This window comes from Scyliorhinus canicula, chromosome 28 (assembly GCF_902713615.1).
Source record: "Scyliorhinus canicula chromosome 28, sScyCan1.1, whole genome shotgun sequence".
Taxonomy (NCBI): Eukaryota; Metazoa; Chordata; class Chondrichthyes; order Carcharhiniformes; family Scyliorhinidae; genus Scyliorhinus; species Scyliorhinus canicula.
The window spans coordinates 4,673,823-4,701,111 of record NC_052173.1 but is presented as its reverse complement, the minus strand read 5'-3'; the positions used below and the strand labels follow the sequence as shown (position 1 = coordinate 4,701,111).

At 49.4% G+C, this 27,289-nt stretch overlaps 1 protein-coding gene across 2 annotated transcripts; it reads left to right on the top strand.

The window, feature by feature from the left end:
• LOC119958201 (transcription factor Sp5-like) lies at window positions 1-24,462 on the top strand. 2 transcript variants are annotated; one of them, XM_038786583.1, is made up of 3 exons: window positions 1-353; window positions 616-721; window positions 23,434-24,462. In XM_038786583.1, exon 3 carries the CDS (start codon window positions 23,480-23,482, stop codon window positions 24,389-24,391), a length of 912 nt encoding a protein of 303 aa, XP_038642511.1. In that variant the 5' UTR covers window positions 1-353; window positions 616-721; window positions 23,434-23,479; the 3' UTR covers window positions 24,392-24,462. The 2 variants fall into 2 exon arrangements, with proteins under 2 accessions (XP_038642511.1, XP_038642512.1); XM_038786584.1 differs by lacking the exon at window positions 616-721.
• The last annotated feature ends 2,827 nt before the right edge of the window (window positions 24,463-27,289 follow it).

The following is a 27,289-nucleotide window of genomic DNA, read 5'->3' as shown; positions in this document are numbered from 1 at the left end:
CACATTGATCCAGGTAGCCCCTCCCTTGGAGATCCCAAGCATTTGAAACAACTGTCGATTGATTGAAGAGCGCCCAGACCATTCACATCACTGAGAAGCGGCTGACTTCTAAAGCCTTGCCTTTTATTGGCTGGTAAAGGACCAAAAAAAACTTGTGTGTGTGTTTTTTTTCCCCTCTCGAAACATTATATTGCAATGATCACAGCTCAGAGCAGTGGCAAGTTACAAGGAGAGGAAATCTCCTCTCTCTCCCCCTTTTCAAATCAGCTCACCTTATAAAACATCAGGCTGGCGAATGGTCACCGTCGTTAAGTTAAGAGGAAACAATTGATCTGCTCGTGGGTTTCTTGCAGGTTAGTTTCAATTCATTTCATGTCATTTCCAAAAGCCTTCAATGTCAAGTGGATAAGACTTCCCCCTCTATTTCCCCCTCCTACCAACAGACTGCTTTTGCATATTGCTAATTGTTTTTTAAAAACATGTTCTGGAAACAGTTGAATCAAAATGTGTTGTATTATTTTTGTTGTTAAAATCATCAATTTGCAAGCTGTTGAATAAACTTTTTGATCCTGTTGTCGATTTCCGCCACTCCCCCCCCCCCCCCCCCCATCACAGACTGGATTTCAATCTTTCTTTTCGTTGCCCTTGCTGAATAATTCGATAAACGAACATCAATTGCTGGCGAGAGTCAAAAAGAAAAGGGAAGGTGATGCTTTGAATGGTAAATGTGTGGCTCATGTATACAAGTCTTTCCTTTTTAACTGCGTTTTTATAGCGCCTTTCGTGGCCGTCCCAGATCGCTCTGCAGCCAGCGAGGTACTTCTGAAATCACTTTTTAACATTACGTGGTTTTATAAATCAAATTTCACCACCCACCTCTTTTTCAACGAGCTCTCGGTAAACCTTCTATACAATTGCTCAGGAACTGATTCCTTACTATGTTGCCATGTCTGATTGATTTGGGATTCTGTTTTTATTTTTAAATTATACCTTCGTTACTATGTCTCCTTTTATCGGTTCTGGGGACCATGTTGCCAACTTCACTGATTGATTTAGGATCCTGTTTTAAATTACATGTGGGCAGTGTGTCTGTTTTAAAAACTTTTGAATATACTTTTGAAATTTGCAAGCTGTATTACATAGCCATGATGTGGAGATGCCGGCGTTGGACTGGGGTGAGCACAGTAAGAAGTCTTACAACACCAGGTTAAAGTCCAACAGGTTTGTTTCAAACACTAGCTTTCGGAGCACAGCTCCTACCTCGGGTGAATAATTCACCTGAGGAAGGAGCGGTGCTCCGAAAGCTAGTGTTTGAAACAAACCTGTTGGACTTTAACCTGGTGTTGTAAGACTTCTTACTGTGTTACATAGAACAGGGGTTGGGGGTGAGGGCGTTGTGGCATCACAGCGCCAGGGTCCCAGGTTCGATTCCTGGCTTGGGTCATTCTGTGCAGAGTCTGCACGTTCTCCCCGTGTCTGCGTGGGTTTCCTCCGGGTGCTCCGGTTTCCTCCCACAAGTCCCGAAAGACGTGCTGTTAGGTGAATTGGACATTCTGAATTCTCCCTCGGTGTACCCGAACAGTGTGGTGACTGGGGGATTTTCACAGTAACTTCATTGCAGTGTTAATGTCAGCCTACTTGTGACAATAATAAAGATGATTAGTTCTGGGTGCAGAGGAGATTCATTAGAATGTTGCCTGGGCTGGAGTGTTGCAGCTGTAAAGAGAGGCTGGTGTTTTTCTTGGAACGGGGGAGGGGAGTGGAACCTAATTGAGGGATGTACATGGGAAGAAACTTCCTCTCCTCCTCCCCCCCTCCCCCTCCCCCCCCCTCCCCCTCCCCCCCCCTCCCCCTCCCCCCCCCTCCCCCCCCCCCTCCCCCCCCTCCCCCCCCCTCCCCCTCCCCCCCCCTCCCCCTCTCCCCCTCTCCCCCTCCCCCTCTCCCCCTCTCCCCCTCTCCCCCCTCTCCTCCCCCCCTCCCCCCCTCCCCCCTCCCCCTCTTGTTTCAGTAGACGTGTCAACAACCGCGGAGGGGGGGGGGGGGGGGCATAGATTTACGGTGAGGGGATTTGAGGATAAACCTTTTCACCCAAAGGGTGGACGGAGTCTGGAACTCGCTGTCTGAAAGCACACAAGGCTGTGGACCGGACCAAGTGCTGGAAAATTAGGTTTAGGATAGGTGCTTGATGGCCGACCCAGCTGCAATGGGCCGAAGGGCCTCGTGTTTTTTTTAATTTTTACTGTGTAAAAACTATGATGAATTGCAAAACCAATCCGTTTCTTTCCACGCTGGGTGTAACACTTTTTTAAAAGTGTCTCACTACATTTAGGATTACAGGTTACAATTACATTATCCATTTTATGTTAAACATATAGGCTGTGGCAGAGGGGTTGGGATGGTTTAAACTGTTTTCAGCCGTCGGAATTATACAAGGGTGAAAGAGGTTGCTTCTTGTAAGGAGAATGTTTGAGCGGCCTGTCCGGGTGCTTAGTGAGAGGAGGAAATGCATCATCCTTCTCTTCACTCAGTGGCCGTGCATTTGACCGGAATTTGGAGTGAACCGTATTGTTGAGATACAACATGGGCACACGGTAGTTAGCACTGTGGCTTCACAGCGCCAGGGTCCCGGGTTCGATTCCCGGCTTGGGTCACTGTCTGTGCGGAGTCTGCGCGTTCTCTCAGCGTCTGCGTGGGTTTCCTCCGGGTGCTCCGGTTTCCTCTCTCAAGTCCCGAAAGACGTTCTGTTGGGTGAATTGGACATTCTGAATTCTCCCTCTGTGACCCGAACAGGCGCCGGAATGTGGCGACTAGGGGCTTTTCACAGTAACTTCATTAGTGTTAATGTAAGCCTACTGGTGACACTAATAAAGATTATTATCATTTTGTTAACTGAGTTAAACCTACTGACAAACTTTCCAAAATGAGACACTTGGGAAGAAAAAGTACTGTGCACTAATCTTTGTGTCCGCTTCTGCGCATGTTTTTAATACATCGAAGACTCTTGTGGCACACAGTGAGGCCATTTGGTCCATTGTGTCTGTGCTGGCCTTTTTGAAAGAACTATCCCCTGCTCTTTCCTGTTGCTCTGTGTACTTCTCTCTCCCTTTGAGCATGGTATCCGGCTGCCTTTTGAAAGTTACTGTTGCATTTGTTTCAACCAGCGCCTTCGAGATCTTAACTTGCCTTAAAGAAACCTGCTCTTCATCTTATCTCGGGCTCTCTTTGTGAAGTTATCTTGAATCCATGTCTTTCGGCCATGTGTAATGGGATTAACACTATTCCAAACTAGGATCTGATCTTCCCAGTGTGTTGGAACATTCAATCTGTTTCATTAGAACTAAGGGGGCTAAAGAGGGACCTGAAAAGGCTTTTTGAGTTTGGAGTCTTTTTTTTTTAGGTGAATTGGTGACCATGAGGGTGATCTGCTGAAGCGTGTAGATTTAGAATTCTGTTTGAACGATAATAGGCGTGGAATTATTTGTCATAAATTGGTGCAGGGGCAAAATGGAATTGGGTACTTGAAAAGTCGGGTGTGAAAGATGATATGGTGATCAGGCAAAGAAAGTGGCAAGGATTGAAGCAAGTACAAGATTTCCTGTGCTGTAATTTCAGGCTGTGCTAATTTTGATTTTGTTAATTTCCAATTAAGTCCTGGTTTAATCAATCATTAAGAGCTCCCTCCGTGTCATCCATACAGTGTGGTGAAGAAGATTCCTTTTCTCGTTTCCTCTCCTGAGCACATTGACGACTGTTTCAATAAGGCTTTACAAGTGCTCGCGTGTCCATTCTTCATGGGGCAAGTCTCGCGTGTCCATTCTACGTGGGGCAAGTCTCGCGTGTCCATTCTTCATGGGGCAAGGCTCGCGTGTCCATTCTTCGTGGGGCAAGGGCTCGCGTGTCCATTCTTCGTGGGGCAAGGGCTCGCGTGTCCATTCTTCGTGGGGCAAGTCTCGCGTGTCCATTCTTCGTGGGGCAAGTGCTCGCGTGTCCATTCTTCGTGGGGCAAGTCTCGCGTGTCCATTCTTCGTGGGGCAAGTGCTCGCGTGTCCATTCTTCGTGGGGCAAGGGCTCGCGTGTCCATTCTTCGTGGGGCAAGGGCTCGCGTGTCCATTCTTCGTGGGGCAAGTCTCGCGTGTCCATTCTTCGTGGGGCAAGGGCTCGCGTGTCCATTCTTCGTGGGGCAAGTCTCGCGTGTCCATTCTTCGTGGGGCAAGTCTCAATGAGGCTGGTTGATATTGAGGGGACAGTACCTCTGAATGCAGTCCACAGTGGAACATCTCAATAGACATACCCACCCCCAGCACAGTGGTACTGAGGGGCTATTGCAGTCTCTAGTTGGGATCCACTCTCTCAATACCGGGCCAGGGATTGTGCCTGGCACTTTATGATCCATGTGGCTCAACTAATGACCTGGGCGCAATGACCGGGCTTCACATTTTTCCCTCATAGCGTCGATCGGGTGGAGAATCCCTCCCAATGCCCAAATCGGGAGTGGCGCTGGTTTTCTATCCTCTGAAATGGCGTCGTCATGCGCTGCACGCCGTTGGGACGGCCTTGGCGCTGATGGCCCCGATGGGCCGAGTTCCCCACCGCGTGGCTGACGTGTGGTCTCAGCGGTTGGGAACCTGGCGCGGCGGCTGCGGACCGTGTCCAGCGGCACCACAGTCAGTCGGGAGCCGTGCTGCTGGGGGGGGGGGGGGATTCTGTGAAGGCTGGGGGAAGTGGTTGCCCCCCCCCCCCCCCCCCCCCCCCCCCCCACCCCCTGGTGGCCAGGGGGACACTATTTGGCAGGTCGGGTCTGCGCACAGGCGACGCCATGTTGTACGGTGCGGCCGCTGCAGGTCGTCACCATGCTTGGCCACGGACCCGGGCATTCTCCAGCCGTTCATATCGTGGGAGTCGGGTGTTTTACCCAACGCAGCTGCGAGCCCTCACCGGTCTCAGGATTGGTGAGGGAGGGGGTGCCGATTTCGGTGTTGTAAATAGCCACAGTTCCCATGCTGGCTTCGGCACTTAGCCGCTGAAACGGTGAATCCAGCTCTTCATATAGAATACATTTTCCATAACAAATTGTCAATAGCGCTGAGTTTTTAATCTCAATTGTTTGGGGAAACCCCCCTGGAAACTCAGTTTTGTGAAATACTCCTGATGAACAGATGCAAATTGAACATGCTGGTGGTCAGGTAAATTTCTCCCACTTTGTGATTACCTGTCGTCCTGCTCGGCGTGACGGCCCTCCTGCTCGGCGGGACGGCCCTCCTGCTCGGCGGGACGGCCCTCCTGCTCGGCGGGACGGCCCTCCTGCTCGGCGGGACGGCCCTCCTGCTCGGCGTGACGGCCCTCCTGCTCGGCGGGATGGCCCTCCTGGTCGGCGCGACGGCCCTCCTGCTCGGCGGGACGGCCCTCCTGCTCGGCGCGACGGCCCTCCTGCTCGGCGCGACGGCCCTCCTGCTCGGCGCGACGGCCCTCCTGCTCGGCGCGACGGCCCTCCTGCTCGGCGCGACGGCCCTCCTGCTCGGCGCGACGGCCCTCCTGCTCGGCGCGACGGCCCTCCTGCTCGGCGCGACGGCCCTCCTGCTCGGCGCGACGGCCCTCCTGCTCGGCGCGACGGCCCTCCTGCTCGGCGGAACGGCCCTCCTGCTCGGCGGGACGGCCCTCCTGCTCGGCGGGACGGCCCTCCTGCTCGGCGGGACGGCCCTCCTGCTCGGCGGGACGGCCCTCCTGCTCGGCGGGACGGCCCTCCTGCTCGGCGCGACGGCCCTCCTGCTCGGCGGGACGGCCCTCCTGCTCGGCGCGACGGCCCTCCTGCTCGGCGCGACGGCCCTCCTGCTCGGCGCGACGGCCCTCCTGCTCGGCGCGACGGCTGATCACCACCTCATTTGACCATGTGTTTGCTGCCTTGTGATGTGCAACCGTCTCCCACCCGGCTCTTCGTTCATCTTCCTGCCCCAGTTCCCTTGTCACCCTCTATCTCTCTGCCACCTTTCTGGCCCTTCTGGTTGGTCTCCCACATTCTACAATCTGCAACCTTTCCAAACTCTGTCCACGTGTTAATTCGCAGCAAGGTCCATTGTTTCCCCCATCACCCCGGTGCTCGCTGACGTTCATTGGGTGCCAATCAGAAAACGCCTTCACTTTGCAATTCACATCCCTTATTTAATGTCGCTGCCAATATCCTCCAGCTGAACCACCCTCTGAGGTATCGGTGCTGCTTTTATCCTGTCCTTGTTAGCATCCCTGAATTTAACCGTTCCACCGTGCCTTCAGCTGCCTGAACTTTAACCCTTGGAATTCCTTCCGTCAACCTCTCAGCTTCACTATCTCTGACCCCTCGTTACGACTCCCTAAAACCTCTTAGCCAAGCTTTCATTTCTTTCATATTTCCTTTCCTGGGGTGGCACAGTGGTTAGCACAGCTGCCTCACGGCGCTGAGGTCCCAGGTTCGATCCCGGCTCTGGGTCGCAGTCCGTGTGGAGTTTGCACATTCTCCCCATGTCTGCGTGGGTCTCGCCCCCACAACCCAAAGATGTGCAGGGTAGGTGGATTGGCCACTCTAAATTGCCCCTTAATGTCCAAAAAACATTAGGTGGGGAGACTGGGTAATGGGGATGGGGTGTCGGCTTAAGTCAAGTGTTCTTTTCCAAGGGCCAGTGCAGACTCGATGGGCTGAATGGCCTCCTTCTGCATTGTAAATTCTATGAAGTCCCGAAAGACGTGCTGTGAGGTGAATTGGACATTCTGAATTCTCCCTCGGTGTACCCGAACAGGCGCCGGAATGTGGCGACTAGGGGCTTTTCACAGTAACTTTTGTTAATGTAAGCCTACTTGTGATAATAAAGATTATTAAATTATGCATTGTCTTGGAATGGGCATTCTTTATTTTGTCCTCCAACAATCTGGGTAGGGAAGTGCCAATGATTCCAATGCTCATTTTGGATGCTTTTTCCAGCATGCTATCCCACCCACAATATCCTGGGATATTCTGACCCCTCCAATGCATTTTTGGAAGGTCTAATACAGCTGGGAAATGTACAATAAATGGCAGAACCCTTAGGAGTGTTGACAGGCAGAGAGATTTGAGCGGACAGGTCCACAGATCACTGAATGTGGCAATGCAGGTGGAGAAGGTAGTCAAGACGGCATACGGCATGCTTGCCTTCATTGGCCGGGGCAGTGAGTATCAAAATTGGCACACCTAAAGCAGGACTTTCTTTTTTAAATTGCAATATTGGATCTATGCTGTTTGGTGCAGCTGATAAATGCCCAGTGCGGTATTGAGCCATACTGTTGGAAGTTTTCGCTTTGTCCTGGGGCACTGTCGAGACGCGTCCTCCAGGAATTTGTATAATTCGTGCAGGAGTCCGAACCCCGAGCGGTCAGGCTCCGAGTGGTCTGCCTATGTTGACTTTGGCATCACGGCTGAGCCAATCGCTGCTGTCGGATCCATGCATGCAGATTTCCAGCAGGGGCTTATGGGTACAGGTGCGAACCCAATAAGTGGAGGATCTGGCTGAATTCAAGTGAATTAACAAAATAACCAGAGGGGGAACTGAGATTTTTGTTTCATTACAGATCTGGAAGGCATTGCCTGAAAGGTCAGTGGAAACAGATTTGAGAGTAACTTTCAAAAAGGAAATTGGACAATTAATAAAAGAACAAAGTTGCAGGGCTACAGAAGGAGAGAATAGGAATGGGACTAATCGAATAACTCCGTGCTGACACGATGGGCTGAATGGCCTCCTGTTGTATTACTGTATTCAGTCTTTTTTTTTGCCTCCTTTTAAGATGATGAGGCCATTTGGGGGCTAGCACTATCTTGTCTGCGGATCAGCTAACTCTGGAATCGAACTTGGGATCTTCCCAGACCAGTGTATTCGGCTGTAAGCTAAGTCGATCCCTGAGCCATTGGGGACGCTTTTCCAGGCCGTTCTCAAAACTCGGCAATGGCAAGGCAGATTGAGAAAGTGGTTAAAATGGTGTGGGGGAGGAATATACTGTTCAATTCTGGTCGCCACACTACCAGATGGATGTGGAGGCTTTAGAGAGGGTGCAGAAGAGATTTACCAGGATGTTGCCTGGTATGGAGGGCGTTAGCTATGAGGAGAGGTTGGATAAACTTGGTTTGTTCTCACTGGAACGTCAGAGGTTGAGGGGTGATGAGAAGTTTACAAAATTATGCTAATTGATTTTTCCCAGGGTGGAAGAGTCAATTACTAGGGGACGTAGATTTAAGGTGCAAGGGGCAAAGTTTGGAAGAGATGTGCGATCAAATGGTTCACTCGGAGGGTGATGAATGTCTAGAATGCGCTGCCGGAGGAGATGATGGAAGCAGATATGATCGTGGCGCTTTGAGGCATCTTGTCGAATACATGAATAGAGAGATACGGACCCCAGAAGTGCGGAAGGTTTTAGTTTAGACCGGATAGAACATAGAACATAGAACATTACAGCGCAGTACAGGCCCTTCGGCCCACGATGTTGCGCCGACCTGTGAAACCTATCTAAAGCCCATCTACACTATTCCCTTATCATCCATATGTCTATCCAATGACCATTTAAATGCCCTTAATGTTGGTGAGCCTTGGAGGGCCAAACGACCTATTTGTGTACCGTTCTTTGAATGCACCCCTCGTTGCCGGGAAACCAGCGGCGGGGGAGGGGTGCTGTCAGCAGGACTGGAAGGTCCCATCGATGTGCATGGACGTAAAATTGCCGAAAGAAAGTGTAAATGCAGAAACGTTCTGATGAATCGTTTATAAAACATTAGTGTGGCCTCCCCTATAGTGTCCAATTCTGGGAACCGCACTTTTAAGACAGAGATAGATAGGCTCTTGATTAATAAAGGGATCAGGGGTTATGGGGAGAAGGCAGGAGAATGGGGATGGGAAACATATCAGCCATGATTGAATGGCAGAGCAGACTCGATGGGCCGAGTGGCCTAATTCTGCTCCTCTGTCTTACGGTCTTGATACAGGCAGCATCAAAAGCACACTGGCTAGATTCCACAGGAAAGCCATTTGAAACCCAGTGTGAAGTATAACCAGGGTATGAATTCGAGTGGGGGTTAAATGAGCACTGTATTCAAATGCAAGTGATTTTCATCAGCTTTTAACTTAACATATTTACATACAATCGCATCTGATTTGGTTTGAAGTTTCACTTAGGAGTTGGATTTGATTGTATTGAGTTGGCTCCGAAAACAAAGCTTGTGCAAATGCACATCCCCTATCAGAAGGCTTGCGAGAGACACCCTTCTTCCAATAGTTTTTAGTTATTTATCTAATTTCCCACACCAGTTTTAAAGTCGGATTTGACCATTTGAAATTAAATGAAAATCGCTTATTGTCACGAGTAGGCTTCAATGAAGTTACTGTGAAAAGCCCCTAGTCGCCACATTCTGGCGCCTGTCCGGGGAGGCTGGTACGGGAATCGAACCGTGCTGCTGGTCTGCTTTAAAAGCCAGCGATTTAGCCTGGTGAGCTATAGAATCATAGAATTTACAGTGCAGAAGGAGGCCATTCGGCCCATCGAGTCTGCACCGGCCCTTGGAAAGCGCACCCTACCCAAGCCCACACCCCCTCCCTATCCCCATTAACCAGTAGCCCCACCCAACATTAAGGGCAATTTAGCGTGGCCAATCCACCTAACCTGCACATCTTTGGACTAGGCAGCAGTGCTAATCACTGTGCCATCGTGCTGCCCTATTCTGCATGATATATTTAAAAGCTTAACCCACGCTACTAAAGATCGCACATACAGCTGGAATAAATTGGGGCAGCACGGTAGCAGAGTGGTTAGCACCGTTGCTTCACCACTCCATGGTCCCAGGTTCGATTCCCGGCTTGGGCCACTGGCTGTGCGGAGTCTGCACGTTCTCCCCGTGTGTGCGTGGGTTTCCTCCGGGTGCTCCGGTTTCCTCCCACAGTCCAAAGGTGTGCGGGTTAGGTAGATTGGCCATGATAAATTGCCCCTTGGTGTCCAAAGGTTAGGTGGGGTTACAGGGATAGGGCTGGGCACTGGGCCCAGGTAGCATGCTCTTTCAGAGGGTTGGTGCAGACTCGATGGGCCGAATGGCCTCCTGTACTGTCGGGAATCTACGATTCTAACCTGCCAATTTTCTGGTTATTGCGTGATACTAGAGTCACCAAAGAATGGGACGTGCTCTCAGTATCTATGGATCAATAGTGCAATAAATTAGGTTGACTTTGGTAGGTGAGCAATTTTGGACATTTTCCCCTCCAATCTGTTCATCTTTGGGAACTGAATAATTGGAGGCTTTTTGGCATGGATTACATCCACCAAGAGCTGACGTGGCCCTGATCACCCTCCAACATGTCTTGTGGAACTTCAGTTGCTGCAACGGGATTTTAATGACTACAAGTTGAAAATAAAAACTTAAGCAATTGATTATTTCAAGAAAGAAAATCCCAAGGCAAATGAATTATGCAACAGAAAATTTGCACCAAGTCTGGTACTGAATTTTGGCGATAAGGTGAGGTGTATTTTGATAACATTGAGATAATCCTGACGTTTTATTAAAAATTCGCAAGGACGGTATGGCTATTTCCCGCCCCCATGATTTGTCCTGTCGAATTTTCACCATTGGGGTGGAAAGCAGCTTTGTTGTGATTCAGCCCTTTAAGTGAAGAATGATCTCGAGGCAATTCTACTCAAACTCAATGCTCAGCACTTCGATATAGCTGAATTCCTGCAGTTTGCTTCAAATGTTGCCAGCATTTTTTAAAAAAAAATGCACAAAAATGATCTTATTTCGGGTGGGGTATGACAAAGGGGCCGTTCTTCACAAGTGAGTTTAGATAGTTGGAGAGGATATTTGACTCTGCATGAATCGCGGATGGGTCCAATCCTAGCCTTGTTGGATATCTGCCTGCATGCCCTTTTTTTTTATTTTTTATTTTTTTTATTGGAATTTTTTGCAGAAAATATAACAAAAAGTATAGCAAAAAGCAGTAATATGCAACTAACAGCCCCATAACACCCACAATTCCCCCCATACCATAACATCACATGTATCACATTCCCCCACCCCCCCACCCCCCCCAAACAAGAGAACTTAACCATAAATTAAAATTAGATAAATCAAATTTAAATAAAATAAGCTAACATAATCAAACCCCCCCCCCCCCCCCCCCCCCCCCCCCCCCCGGGTTGCTGCTGCTACTGTCCCAGTACCCTATCGTTGAGCCAGAAAGTCGAGGAAAGGTTGCCACCGTTTAAAGAACCCTTGCACCGATCCTCTCAGGGCGAATTTAACCTTCTCAAGCTTAATAAAGCCCGCCATGTCATTGATCCAGGTCTCCACGCTTGGGGGCCTCGCGTCCTTCCACTGTAGCAAAATCCTTCGCCGGGCTACTAGGGACGCAAAGGCCAGCACACCGGCCTCTTTCGCCTCCTGCACTCCCGGCTCTACCCCAACCCCAAAGATCGCGAGTCCCCATCCTGGCTTGACCCTGGATCCCACCACCCTTGACACCGTCCTCGCCACCCCCTTCCAGAACTCCTCCAATGCCGGGCATGCCCAGAACATATGGGCATAGTTCGCTGGACTCCCCGAGCACCTGGCACACCTATCTTCACCCCCAAAGAACCTACTCATCCTCGTCCCAGTCATGTGGGCCCTATGCAGCACCTTGAATTGGATGAGGCTAAGCCGCGCACACGAGGAGGAAGAATTTACCCTCTCCAGGGCATCAGCCCATGTCCCGTCTTCGATCTGTTCCCCCAGTTCCCCCTCCCACTTCGTTTTCAGCTCCTCTACTGACGCCTCTTCCTTCTCCTGCATAAGCTTGTAGATATCGGATATCTTCCCCTCCCCGACCCAGACCCCCGAGAGCACCCTGTCACTCACCCCCTTCGCGGGGAGCGCAGGGAATCCCTCCACCTGCCGTCTAGCAAATGCCTTTACCTGCAGATATCTAAACAGCATGCCCTTTTTAACAGCCAAGGATCAAGGGATGCATTGTGGATTGGGAATCCGGGCTGTTTTTCATAGAATCCCTGCAGTGCAGAAGGAGGCCATTCAACCCATCGGGTCTGCACCGATCCTTCGAAAGAACACCCGACCTCGGCCCCACCCCACCCTAAGAGGCAACTTTAACATAGCCAACCCACCTAACCTGCACATCTTTGGACTGTGGGAGGAAACTGGAGCACCCGGAGGAAACCCACGCGCACATGGGGAGGACGTGCAGACTCCACATAGACAGTGACCCAAGCCGGAATCAAACCTGGGACCCTGGAGCTGTGAGGCAGCAGTGCACTGTGCCACCCGTATGAGGTCTAGTGGCTGACATTACCCAGTTCAGCACAGGCTGGCAACGACCTTGAGAACCTATTGGTCTGAGTGGGTCATATTTTTTTTTAATAAATTTAAATTTTGGAGTACCCAATTATCCCCCCCCCCCCCCCAAATTAAGGGGCAATTTAGCATGGCCAATCCACCTACCCTGCACATCTTTGGACTGTGGGGGCGAGAACCACGCAGACACGGGGAGAATGTGCAAACTCCACACTGACAGTGACCCGGGGTCAAACCTGGGACCTCGGCGCCGTGAGGCAGCAGTGCTAACCTTCTGAGTGGTTCATGTGATGCAGGAAGGTAGTGAGAGTGGGGTTTTGTTTAGGACTGTTTATATCTAACCTCTTTGCTATTTCCGGTTCCATTCTAGTTCAAATACACTCTTGTGTTGATTATTACTTTTCCAACCTGTTACAAATGTATGTATATATTTTTTTAAAGAGGTGCTTGAGTGGTGAAATCCAGAATGAGTGAAACATCATAAGATTTCAATCCCACAACTGATCGTTTCTGATTTTTTTTTTGTAAAAGTAAACGTGAGGGCTGCTCGCCCTCGGGTTGAGTAACCAAGCAGCTGATAATGGACAAGGAGACGGTCATTTAGCTTCCCCAGCTTGTTCCATCGTTCGAGACACTTGGAAATGCGAGCCCTCAAGAACTGCCCGACTAAAGATTTGCAACGTTGCATCGGTCATTGACAGCGTACTAATCAATTCTATGCAAATGGTGGGCATTCACTGGGGATTCACTTGGCTCCTTCATAACATAGAACATAGAACGATACAGCGCAGTACAGGCCCTTCGGCCCTCGATGTTGCACCGACATGGGAAGTCAAAAACTAACGGCCATCTAACCTACACTATGCCATTATCATCCATATGCTTATCCAATAAACTTTTAAATGCCCTCAATGTTGGCGAGGTCACTACTGTTGCAGGTAGGGCATTCCACGGCCTCACCACTCTTTGCGTAAAAAACCCACCTCTGACCTCTGTCCTATATCTATTACCCCTCAATTTAAGGCTATGTCCCCTCGTGCTAGCCACCTCCATCCGTGGGAGAAGGCTCTCGCTGTCCACCCTATCTAACCCTCTGATCATTTTGTATGCCTCTATTAAGTCACCTCTTAACCTTCTCTCTAACGAAAACAACCTCAAGTCCATCAGCCTTTCCTCCTAAGATTTTCCCTCCATACCAGGCAACATCCTGGTAAATCTCCTCTGCACCCGTTCCAAAGCTTCCACGTCCTTCCTATAATGAGGCGACCAGAACTGTACGCAATACCCAAAATGCGGCTGTACCAGAGTTTTGTACAGCTGCAACATGACCTCATGGCTCCGGAACTCAATCCCTCTACCAATAAAGGCCAACACACCATAGACCTTCTTCACAACCCTATCAACCTGGGTGGCAACTTTCAGGGATCTATGTACATGGACACCGAGATCCCTCTGCTCATCCACACTGCCAAGAATTTTACCATTAGCCAAATATTCCGCATTCCTGTTTTTCTTTCCAAAGTGAATCACCTCACACTTCTCTACATTAAACTCCATTTGCCACCTCTCAGCCCAGCTCTGCAGCTTATCTATGTCCCTCTGTAACCTGCAACATCCTTCCACACTGTCTACAACTCCACCGACTTTAGTGTCGTCTGCAAATTTACTCACCCAACCTTCTGTGCCCTCCTCCAGGTCATTTATAAAAATGACAAACAGCAACGGCCCCGGAACAGATCCTTGTGGTACGCCACTCGTAACTGAACTCCATTCTGAACATTTGCCATCAACCACCACCCTCTGTCTTCTTTCAACTAGCCAATTTCTGATCCACATCTCTAAATCACCCTCGATCCCCAGCCTCCGTATTTTCTGCAATAGCCGACCGTGGGGAACCTTATCAAACGCTTTACTGAAATCCATATACACCACATCAACTGCTCTACCCTCGTCTACCTGTTCAGTCACCTTCTCAAAGAACTCGATAAGGTTTGTGAGGCATGACCTACCCTTCACAAAACCATGCTGACTATCCCTAATCATATTATTCCTATCTAGATGATTATAAATCGTATCTTTTATAATCCTCTCCAAGACTTTACCCACAACAGACGTGAGGCTCACCGGCCTATAGTTACCGGGGTTATCTCTACTCCCCTTCTTGAACAAAGGGACCACATTTGCTACCCTCCAATCCTCTGGCACTATTCCTGTAGCCAATGATGACATAAAAATCAAAGCCAAAGGCTCAGCAATCTCTTCCCTGGCTTCCCAGAGAATCCTAGGATAAATCCCATCAGGCCCCGGGGACTTATCTATTTTCACCTTGTCCAGAATTGCCAACACTTCTTCCCTACGCACCTCAATGCCATCTATTCTAATAGCCTGGGTCTCAGCATTCTCCTCCACAACATGGAGGAGCCGACTGAATCTGGGGTTTTCTGGTTGGGAGGTGCATGCTTGGAATCTGTGACTCCGTAAATAAATGCCTATTAAAGTGTTGTAAGGTTGGCACCAGTTCTACCCTTCGCTCCCTGACTTTATGGGTTCTAATATTTATAGAAAAGTAATTGTATTCATATAATGTGTTCATTGGGAGCGCCTACAGCACAGTGGTTAGCACTGTTGCTTCACAGCTCCAGGGTCCCGGGTTCAATTCCGACCTTGGGTCACTGTCTTGTGCGGAGTCTGCACGTTCTCCCCGTGTCTGCGTGGGTTTCCTCCGGGTGCTCTGGTTTCCTCCCACAAGTCCCGAAAGACGTGCTGTTGGGTAAAGTGGACATTCTGAATTCTCCCTCTGTGACCCGAACAGGCGCCGGAATGTGGCGACTAGGGGGTTTTCACAGCAACTTCATTGCAGTACTAATGTAAGCCGACTTGTGAAACTAATAAAGATTATTATCATTGGCAAAGGCGAATAGGCAGTAAATTTAAAATTGATTTTATAAAGAGCATGCAGCCTTAATCCTAGTTTATGGCAGTAGCACTTAATTTCATAAAACATAATTTTCTCCCCTCCCCCTCTCAAACATCTGGAGATCCCAAAGTAATTGCAGTTTATCATGATCTTTGACCTGACCCCAACGGTTGCTAGGATACTGGACAGAAACGCCAATATTTTATTTTAATTTTGTAAGAGGGTGAGGAAAGGATATCTCACTCCAGGAATGATTTCACAAAGAAATAGGGACATGGTATTTTAAAACTAATACAGTATTAAAAACATTTTTAACATCACACCAGGAAAATCATTTACATGTATCCCTTAAACAATGCTAATCAATACAGTGACACAATGACGCTTAACTGCTATCTTTATTCCCACTCCAACAACAACAACCGTCTTGGCTCTCAGTACTATTTAACACGAGAGAATACCGGTTTTACAGAAATGTCTGGATACGCTACTTTGAGAAATAAAGATCTTTTGACATTGCTTTAAAGGCAAGATCTGACTCCTGTCAGACCCATGCAGAAACCCTTTCTTCAGAAGAGGTTTCTCCACTTGTTTCAGCTCCCCTTTCCAGCAACACTGCTAATCTGTCTACAGACATCTTTCAACTGAACGGCAGTGGGAGAAAATCTTGACTTCTGCTCACAGCTTCATCTAAAACACTTGCCGTTCTGTAAAATGCCTGATACCATAGTCCCTCCCAGTAACTACATCATCTTAACAAGCTGGAAATCTAATTAACTCCACAGGGATCCCCTCCTAATCCAAACAAAACTGCATTAACGCAAGTTTTTAACAATGCCCAATTTCATCCCTTGCCCCCAACCTTTCAAACTAGGATTCCTTTTAAAAACATGGCTGTAGCAGTCACATTTTAAAACGTGTTAGAGTTTATTAACAGGGGGCTTGAGTTTAAGAGCCGTGGGGTTATGCTGCAACTGTACATGACCCTGGTGAGACCACATTTGGAGTATTGTGTGCAGTTCTGGTCACCTCCTTATAGGAAGGATGTGGAAGCATTGGAAAGGGTGCAAAGGAGATTTACCAGGATGCTGCCTGGTTTGCAGGATGGGTCTTGTGAGGAAAGGTTGAGGGAGCTAGGGCTTTTCTCTTTGGAGTGGTGGAGGATGAGAGGCGACTTAATAGAGGTGTATAAGATGATGAGGGGGATAGATAGAGTGGACGTTCAGAGACTATTTCCTCGGGTGGATGTAGCTGTTCCAAGGGGGCATAACTATAAGATTCCGGGTGGGAGATATAGGAGGGATGTCCGAGGTAGGTTCTTTACTCAGAGAGTGGTTAGGGTGTGGAATGGACTGCCTGCTGTGATAGTGGAGTAGGACACTTTAGGAACTTTTAAGCGGTTATTGGATAGGCACATGGAGCACACCAGAATTTTTTTTTTTTTTTTTTTTTTTTTTATAAATTTAGATTAGCCAATTATTTTTTCCAATTAAGGGGCAATTTAGCGTGGCCAATTCACCTACTCTGCACATTTTTGGGTTGTGGGGGCGAAACCCACGCAGACACGGGGAGAATGTGCAAACTCCACACAGACAGTGACCCAGAGCCGGGATCGAACCTGGGACCTCAGCGCCGTGAGGCGGTTGTGCTAACCACTAGGCCACCGTGCTGCCCAGAGCACACCAGAATGACAGGGAGTGGGATAGTTTGATCTTGGTTTCGGACAATGCTCGGCACAACATTGAGGGCCGAAGGGCCTGTACTGTTCTATGTTCTACATTTTAACTCCGGCTTTTAACCCTGGCTGCACCGGTTACTATAAGACCAAATAACTGAAGATAACAAGATGGAGAACGCCATTCGGCCCATCAGAGCTCTTTCCTCCAGATCAGCATGCAGTTGTTCTCCGACCACTTTTGCCTCCACTACCCTTTATCAGCCAGCCTAATTGCACTTTTGTGTGAAGAGAAACTCCTCATTAGTCCTCAATTAGCCATTTACCGAATGGAACTTGGGGCCTTTGTCCTACAATCTCTGTTTTACTCCAGATAATGACCTTCCGCACTGTTGTTTTGTTCTAAAATCAAAAGTTTGGCCAGGCTGAGGTTCCATTCCATGAGTTGAAGAATTTGCTCAAGCAGCTATTGCTGTGTGCGTGAACCTAGTCCTTCATTGGCAGCCTGTGAAATTAATTCCTGGGATGGGTGTAGGATTGGGCCTATGGTCTCTGGGGTTTAGGCAAGTGAGAGGTGATCTCTTGTGATGCGCATAAAATTCTGAGGGTTTGACAGGGCAGATGCAAAGAAGCTGCTGAATAAGGAGTTGGCCATTTCGGGACTCCGATGAGGAGAAATTTCTTCACCTCGGACCTGTGAACCTTTGGAATTCCCCCCCACCCCGCGAGCTGTGGACGCTCCCATCGTTGACTATCTTCAAGGCTGAGATCTGAGGGAATAGAGTGGGAATGTGGAATTGGGGCAAGATCCATCACGATCTTGCTGATTGACAGGGAAAGTTCAAGGGGCCTCAATTATTCGCCGCCTCCTGTTCCTACTAATGTTCTTAGTTATTTTTCCCTCGATGGACCACCTTTGCAAACCTGGCATCTGTCCTCTCCAGTAAACAGCTTGTAGATCCGGAAGCTCTCTCCTCTTCATGTAGAACACTAGGGTAATTGGCTTTGGGCAGCAAAGGATTCACCAAAGAGAAGGAATTGGTGGATGTTGAGTCTGGAGAAGGGTGTCGAGATAGCCTGGGTCACATTGAGATCCAAAAAGACAAGGTGTTGGGTGTCTTGAAAAATATTAGGGTAGATAAGTCCCCAGAGCCGGATGGGATCTCCCCAGAATACTGAAGGAGGCTAGAGAGGAAATTGCTGAGGCCTTGACAGAAATCTTTGGATCCTCACTGTCTTCAGGTGATGTCCTGGAGGACTGGAGAATAGCCAATGTTGTTCCTTTGTTTAAGAAGGGTAGCAAGGATAATCCAGGGAACTACAGGCCGGTGAGCCTTACGTCAGTGGTAGGGAAATTACTGGAGAGAATTCTTCGAGACAGGATCTACTCCCATTTGGAAGCAAATGGACATATTAATGAGAGGCAGCATGGTTTTGTGAAGGGGAGGTTGTGTCTCACTAACTTGATAGAGTTTTTCGTAGAGGTCACAAAGATAATTGATGCAGGTAGGGTAGTGGATGTTGTCTATATGGACTTCAGTAAGGCCTTTGACAAGGTCCCTCATGATAGACTGGTACAAAAGGTGAAGTCACACGGGATCAGAGGTGAACTGGCAAGGTGGATACAGAACTGGCTAGATCATAGAAGGCAGAGAGTAGCAATGGAAGGGTGCTTTTCTGATTGGAGGGCTGTGACTAGTGGTGGTCCGCAGGGATCAATGCTGGGACCTTTGCTGTTCGTAGTGTATATATAAATGATTTGGAGGAAAATGTAACTGGTCTGATTAGTAAGTTTGCGGACGACACAAAAGTTGGTGGAATTGCGGATAGCGATGAGGACTGTCAGAGGATACAGCAGGATTTAGATCGTTTGGAGACTTGGGCGGAGAGATGGCAGATGGAGTTTAATCCGGACAAATGTGAGGTAATGCATTTTGGAAGGTCTAATACAGGTAGGGAATATACAGTGAATGGTAGAACCCTCAAGAGTATTGACAGTCAGAGAGATCTAGGTACAGGTCACTGAAAGGGGCAACACAGGTGGAGAGAAGATAGTCAAGAAGGCATACGGCATGCTTGCCTTCATTGGCCGGGGCATTGAATATAAAAATTGGCAAGTCATGTTGCAGCTGTATAGAACATTCGTTAGGCCACACTTGGCAGTATAGTGTTCAATTCTGGTCGCCACACTACCAGAAGGATGTGGAGGCTTTAGAGAGGGTGCAGAAGAGATTTACCAGGATGTTGCCTGGTATGGAGGGCATTAGCTATGAGGAGAGGTTGGATAAACTTGGTTTGTTCTCACTGGAACGACGGAGGTTGAGGGGCGACCTGATAGAGATCTACAAAATTATGAGGGGCATTGACAGAGTGGATAGTCAGAGACTTTTTCCCAGGGTAGAGGGGTCAATTACTTACGTGGTTTACCAAAGAAGTGGAATCTCTTGTTAAGAGGAAGAAGGAGGCCTATGTGAAGATGAGGCGTGAAGTTTCAGTTGGGGCGCTTGATAGTTACAAGGAAGCAAGGAAGGATCTAAAGAGAGAGCTAAGACGAGCAAGGAGGGGACGAGAAGTTTTTGGTAGGTAGGATCAAGGAAAACCCAAAAGCTTTCTATAGGTATGTCAGGAATAAAAGAATGACTAGGGTAAGAGTAGGGCCAGTCAAGGACAGTGGTGGGACGTTGTGTGTGGAGGCTGAGGAGATAAGCGAGATACTAAATGAATACTTTTCGTCAGTATTCACTCAGGAAAAAGATAATGTTGTGGAGGAGAATGCTGAGACCCAGGCTATTAGAATAGATGGCATTGAGGTGCGTAGGGAAGAAGTGTTGGCAATTCTGGACAAGGTGAAAATAGATAAGTCCCCGGGGCCTGATGGGATTTATCCTAGGATTCTCTGGGAAGCCAGGGAAGAGATTGCTGAGCCTTTGGCTTTGATTTTTATGTCATCATTGGCTACAGGAATAGTGCCAGAGGATTGGAGGGTAGCAAATGTGGTCCCTTTGTTCAAGAAGGGGAGTAGAGATAATCCCGGTAACTATAGGCCGGTGAGCCTCACGTCTGTTGTGGGTAAAGTCTTGGAGAGGATTATAAGAGATACGATTTATAATCATCTAGATAGGAATAATATGATTAGGGATAGTCAGCATGGTTTTGTGAAGGGTAGGTCATGCCTCACAAACCTTTTCGAGTTCTTTGAGAAGGTGACTGAACAGGTAGACGAGGGTAGAGCAGTTGATGTGGTGTATATGGATTTCAGTAAAGCGTTTGATAAGGTTCCCCACGGTCGGCTATTGCAGAAAATACAGAGGCTGGGGATCGAGGGTGATTTAGAGATGTGGATCAGAAATTGGCTAGTTGAAAGAAGACAGAGAGTGGTGGTTGATGGCAAATGTTCAGAATGGAGTTCAGTTACGAGTGGCGTACCACAAGGACCTGTTCTGGGGCCATTGCTGTTTGTCATTTTTATAAATGACCTGGAGGAGGGCACAGAAGGTTGGGTGAGTAAATTTGCAGACGACACTAAAGTCGATGGAGTTGTAGACAGTGTGGAAGGATGTTGCAGGTTACAGAGGGACATAGATAAGCTGCAGAGCTGGGCTGAGAGGTGGCAAATGGAGTTTAATGTAGAGAAGTGTGAGGTGATTCACTTTGGAAAGAAAAACAGGAATGCGGAATATTTGGCTAATGGTAAAATTCTTGGCAGTGTGGATGAGCAGAGGGATCTCGGTGTCCATGTACATAGATCCCTGAAAGTTGCCACCCAGGTTGATAGGGTTGTGAAGAAGGCCTATGGTGTGTTGGCCTTTATTGGTAGAGGGATTGAGTTCCGGAGCCATGAGGTCATGTTGCAGCTGTACAAAACTCTGGTACGGCCGCATTTGGAGTATTGCGTACAGTTCTGGTCGCCTCATTATCGGAAGGACGTGGAAGCTTTGGAACGGGTGCAGAGGAGATTTACCAGGATGTTGCCTGGTATGGAGGGAAAATCTTATGAGGAAAGGCTGATGGACTTGAGGTTGTTTTCGTTAGAGAGAAGAAGGTTAAGAGGTGACTTAATAGAGGCATACAAAATGATCAGAGGGTTAGATAGGGTGGACAGTGAGAGCCTTCTCCCGCGGATGGAGTTGGCTAACACGAGGGGACATAGCCTTAAATTGAGGGGGAATAGATATAGGACAGACGTCAGAGGTAGGTTTTTTACGCAAAGAGTGGTGAGGCCGTGGAATGCCCTACCTGCAACAGTAGTGAACTCGCCAACATTGAGGGCATTTAAAAGTTTATTGGATCAGCATATGGATGATAAGGGCATAGTGTAGGTTAGATGGCCTTTAGTTTTTGACTTCCCATGTCGGTGCAACATCGTGGGCCGAAGGGCCTGTACTGCGCTGTATCGTTCTATGTTCTATGTACTGGGGGGGCATAGGTTTAAGGTGCGAGGGGCAAGGTTTAGAGGAGATGTACGAGGCAAGTTTTTTTGTTTTACACAGAGGGTAGTGGGTGCCTGCAACTCGCTGCCGGAGGAGGTGGTGGAAGCAGGGACGATAGTGACGTTTAAGGGGCATCTTGACAAATACATGAATAGGATGGGAATAGAGGGATATGGACCCTGGAAGTGTAGAAGATTTTTAGTTTAGATGGGCAGCATGGTCGGCACAGGCTTGGAGGGCTGAAGGGCCTGTTCCTGTGCTGTACTTTTCTTTGTTCTTTGATATATTATGGCAACTTGGCAACATTGTACACTTGCTTTTGCTCCATTGGCATTCCACCAGAAGGTTCTGCAACACTGACTGGATTTTTGGTGATAAGCAAATCCTCTGCCTGACCATACAATTAAATAAATATCTTGTGTGAAACAACATGAAGTTCCCTGTTCACAAATATTCAATTTTTCTCTCATCTTTTGTGTCAACATATACTGGCTATGTCAACGTTTCCCACTCTTTTAGCTGTCTCAATGTATTGCTGGAAAGCAAAGACGTAGCAAGTGAACTTGGCCACTTGTAAAGTTTTTTTAGTTTTAATGATACTGTGGTGGCACAGTTGTTAGCACTGCTGCCTCACAGCGCCAGGGACCCAGGATCAATTCTGGTCTTGCGGAGTCTGCACGTTCTCCCCCTGTCTGCGTGGGTTTCCTCCGGGCGCTCCGGTTTCCTCCCACAGTCCAAAGACGTGCAGGTTAGGTGGGTTACAGGGATATGGCGAGGGAGTAGGCCCATGTAGGGACCTCCCTTCTGCACTTAGAGATTCTCATTCTATGCATGCTCAAGTAGATGGTGTTGCCATGGGGGATCCCTCTCTGGGCGCATCTTTGTCAGTTTCCACAAGAAACATGTCTTTGATGGAATTACATGCATATTTCAGACGTGTAAATATCACGTTTGCTGTATTTGAATCTACAATGTGCATGAAAGAATTTATTTGCACAACTTAATGGTCTCTATCCTGTGCTCAAAATGGGCGGTGAAATGGAACCGTCAAATGTACTCCCTTTTCTCAACGTGGGTTGCCAATTGGGCCAATGGGTTCTCTACTACCGTCTACTGCGAGCCTCCATTTACTGGTCAATACGCAGGTTGGGAATTCCTACAGCTCCACATGTTGTTATAAATTGGCCGCCTTGGCAACCTGGTAAATGGGGACGTGAGCCGTTTGCTCGCCGTGCAGTCCTGATGCTGAAATGGGGCCCATCAAAAGCATCCTGTGAGATCGTGACTACCCTGATCAGATCATTGCTCACTCTGTATCTCACGAATGGGCCGAAGGCCGCTGCTATTGGTTCTGAAAAGTGTCCGCTCTACTTCCGATTACCTTGGAAGGGTAAGATGTCTCAAACATTTGAGCAACAGTTGAGGCTGCATCCATTCACACACACACACGGGGAGAGGGGTCTGTCCTTTGCAGACAGAAGGAGCAGTCCACCCATTGCGTCTTTTTCAATTAAACAAAAGTTTGGGGTATGGTCGTTCCCTGCTTTAGGCCTCCTGGCAATGCCTTGACTGATCAGAGTTGACTTGCCTGGTTTGAATTTTGAATTGAAACAAAAGCTTGGCAGTTAACTGTTCCCTGGTGCATTCTCCATGTCCACATGTCGACCAACCAATCAGCGCCCTCTTGTACATTTTTTGTTCCCGTTGACACGGAGTGCAAGACGCAATTTTGATAGCATGTCCCTCCTTTTCAGTGACACTCCAGTTCTGTGTGACCAAGTTATTATTTTCATAATGTAGTTGCTTCTGGCCACTAGGTAGGTCTGTGAGTGAGTTTGTGAAGGCACCCAATTATATTGCCCTCTGTAGAATAGCCCTTGCATTGTGTACCTTGTGTTGCCCTATTATGTATTTTCTTTTCTTTTCATGTATTTCATCTGTTTGAGCTGCTCGCAGAAAAATACTTTACACTGTCCCTCGGTACACGTGACCATAAACCAATCCAAATTAATTGAGGTATAATTGAAAAACGTTTTGTTATTCCAAGCTAAGCAGAAATTGATTTTTTTTGTGTTTTGTTGCCATTTTTCAGGTGCGCACACCCAAGTTCTTCGCCTGTACCAGTCACGTGTTTGTCCATGTTGGCCGCTACCTGTGGGAGAGTCGGGCAAGTTGGACCAACCTCTGCACACTTTCCTCCCTTTCAATATGACTCGTCTGTTGAGTCCACCTCGGGAATGTTTCCATTTTGGAGCAATGAAGCATTTGGAGGCTCTCCCTCAATGCCGTTCAGCCCTCCAAAGGCTCCGTATTCATGTGGGACACCGCCATCTGCGTTGGGACCACGTGAACTCCCCCTGACCCCTCCCGCAGAATCTATCTACACTTTTGAGCTGTCTTCTGTGAAGATTTTGACTTCCATCCCTGCAGGTTCAGCCTATTCTTACCCGGAAGTTAATGGAATCGCTCCGACCTTCCCCAACTTTATTCCCAGTTCCTCAGCTTTGCAATCCAGGCATGTATCTCCCAGCCATGCAGATGAGATCCCTTGGTGGAGCATGCAACAGCCCAATACAGTCAATCCGCACCACCTCCAATTTGGAAGACCCATTATCTTGGGCCATCAAACCCAAGCGGCAAGCTCTTCCAAAGCTCTTCTGAATTTTTCCAGGCGCTGCAGGAGGTGCAGGTGCCCCAACTGCCAGTTGCCGGGCAACAGCGAAGGGCAAGGCAAGAAGAAACAGCACCTCTGCCACATTGCAGGTTGTGGAAAAATCTACGGAAAGACTTCCCACCTCAAGGCCCACTTGCGCTGGCACGCTGGGGAACGCCCCTTTGTTTGCAACTGGCTTTTCTGCGGGAAAAGTTTCACGCGCTCTGACGAGCTCCAGCGACACCTGAGGACGCACACGGGAGAAAAACGCTTCAGCTGCCAGGAATGTGGCAAAAGGTTCATGAGGAGCGATCACCTCGCCAAACACGCCAAAACCCATCAAAATAAGCGGATGAAGCTCCACGGAGTGGCTCTGGAGAACATCAAGAAGGAATAAGGAACCCAAGGGAGTGTTCCCTGATGGCTTAGCTGCGACCTGCGTTGGGTTGCATAGAACGACAATGGGGGATGTGGGGTGTGTGTGTGTGTTGGGGGATGTGGGGTGTGTGTGTTGGGGGATGTGGGGTGTGTGTGTTGGGGGATGTGGGGTGTGTGTGTGTGTTGGGGGATGTGGGGTGTGTGTGTGTGTTGGGGGATGTGGGGTGTGTGTGTTGGGGGATGTGGGGGGTGTGTGTGTGTTGGGGGATGTGGGGTGTGTGTGTTGGGGGATGTGGGGTGTGTGTGTTGGGGGATGTGGGGGGTGTGTGTGTGTGTGTGTTGGGGGATGTGGGGGGTGTGTGTGTGTGTGTTGGGGGATGTGGGGGTGTGTGTGTGTGTGTTGGGGGATGTGGGGGGTGTGTGTGTGTGTGTTGGGGGATGTGGGGGGTGTGTGTGTGTGTGTTGGGGGATGTGGGGTGTGTGTGTGTGTGTTGGGGGATGTGGGGTGTGTGTGTGTGTGTTGGGGGATGTGGGGTGTGTGTGTGTGTGTGTTGGGGGATGTGGGGTGTGTGTGTGTTGGGGGATGTGGGGTGTGTGTGTGTGTGTGTTGGGGGGTGTGTGTTGGGGGATGTGGGGGGTGTGTGTGTGTTGGGGATGTGGGGGGTGTGTGTGTGTTGGGGGATGTGGGGGGTGTGTGTGTGTTGGGGATGTGGGGGGTGTGTGTGTGTGTGTGTTGGGGGATGTGGGGGGTGTGTGGGTGTGTGTGTTGGGGGATGTGGGGGGTGTGTGTGTGTGTGTGTTGGGGGATGTGGGGGGTGTGTGTGTGTTGGGGGATGTGGGGGGTGTGTGTGTGTTGGGGGATGTGGGGTGTGTGTGTGTGTGTTGGGGGATGTGGGGTGTGTGTGTGTGTGTTGGGGGATGTGGGGTGTGTGTGTGTGTTGGGGGATGTGGGGTGTGTGTGTGTTGGGGGATGTGGGGTGTGTGTGTGTGTGTGTGTTGGGGGGGGTGTGTGTGTTGGGGGATGTGGGGGGTGTGTGTGTGTTGGGGGATGTGGGGGGTGTGTGTGTGTGTGTTGGGGGATGTGGGGGGTGTGTGTGGTGTGTGTTGGGGGATGTGGGTGTGTGTGTGTGTGTTGGGGGATGTGGGGTGTGTGTGTGTGTTGGGGGATGTGGGGTGTGTGTGTGTGTGTTGGGGGATGTGGGGTGTGTGTGGTGTGTGTTGGGGGATGTGGGGTGTGTGTGTGTGTTGGGGGATGTGGGGTGTGTGTGTGTTGGGGGATGTGGGGTGTGTGTGTGTGTGTGTGTTGGGGGATGTGGGGTGTGGTGTGTGTGTGTTGGGGGATGTGGGGTGTGTGTGTGTGTGTTGGGGGATGTGGGGTGTGTGTGTGTGTGTTGGGGGATGTGGGGTGTGTGTGTGTGTGTTGGGGGATGTGGGGTGTGTGTGTGTGTGTTGGGGGATGTGGGGTGTGTGTGTGTGTGTTGGGGGATGTGGGGTGTGTGGTGTGTGTTGGGGGATGTGGGGTGTGTGTGTGTGTTGGGGGATGTGGGGTGTGTGTGTGTGTGTTGGGGGATGTGGGGTGTGTGTGTGTGTTGGGGGATGTGGGGTGTGTGTGTGTGTTGGGGGATGTGGGGTGTGTGTGTGTGTTGGGGGGTGTGGGGGTGTGTGTGTGTGTGTTGGGGGGTGTGGGGTGTGTGTGTGTGTGTGTGTTGGGGGGTGTGGGGTGTGTGTGTGTGTGTGTGTTGGGGGGTGTGGGGTGTGTGTGTGTTGGGGGATGTGGGGTGTGTGTGTGTTGGGGGATGTGGGGTGTGTGTGTGTGTGTGTTGGGGGATGTGGGGTGTGTGTGTGTGTGTGTTGGGGGATGTGGGGTGTGTGTGTGTGTGTGTTGGGGGGTGTGGGGTGTGTGTGTGTGTGTGTTGGGGGATGTGGGGTGTGTGTGTGTGTGTGTGGGGGGATGTGGGGTGTGTGTGTGTGTGTGTTGGGGGATGTGGGGTGTGTGTGTGTGTGTGTTGGGGGATGTGGGGTGTGTGTGTGTGTGTGTTGGGGGATGTGGGGTGTGTGTGTGTGTGTGTGTTGGGGGATGTGGGGTGTGTGTGTGTGTGTGTTGGGGATGTGGGGTGTGTGTGTGTGTGTGTTGGGGGATGTGGGGTGGTGTGTGTGTGTGTTGGGGGATGTGGGGTGTGTGTGTGTGTGTGTTGGGGGATGTGGGGTGTGTGTGTGTGTGTGTGTGTTGGGGGATGTGGGGTGTGTGTGTGTGTGTGTGTGTTGGGGGATGTGGGGTGTGTGTGTGTGTTGGGGGATGTGGGGTGTGTGTGTGTGTGTGTTGGGGGATGTGGGGTGTGTGTGTGTGTGTGTTGGGGGATGTGGGGTGTGTGTGTGTGTGTGTTGGGGGATGTGGGGTGTGTGTGTGTGTGTGTTGGGGGGATGTGGGGTGTGTGTGTGTGTGTGTGTTGGGGGATGTGGGGTGTGTGTGTGTGTGTGTGTTGGGGGATGTGGGGTGTGTGTGTGTGTGTGTTGGGGGATGTGGGGTGTGTGTGTGTGTTGGGGGGTGTGGTGTGTGTGTGTGTGTGTTGGGGGATGTGGGGTGTGTGTGTGTGTGTGTTGGGGTATGTGGGGTGTGCGCGCGTGTTGGGGGATGTGTGTGCGCGTTGGGGAATGTGGTGTGTGTGGGGGAGGGGAAAAGAGCTGGAGTCAGAAGAATGAAGGACAAGAGTAAAAGAGTTTTTGTTTTGTGAAAGTGGAAACAAAATCAGGGATACATGACGAGGAAATGAAAATATTTCAGACTGAAACAGAGGAAACTCTTTAACTGTCTTAGAATAAATATATGCGGAGGTTGAAATGATATCTTGTCCATCTAAATGGTGCGGAGTGACGAGATGTCTAAAATGGAGAATGGTTGGTTGAAGGAGCAGTGTTA

Bases quoted from the DNA above. Each gene is read 5' to 3' on its own strand.
- LOC119958201 (XM_038786584.1), top strand. From the start codon at position 23,480: ATGTTGGCCGCTACCTGTGGGAGAGTCGGGCAAGTTGGACCAACCTCT.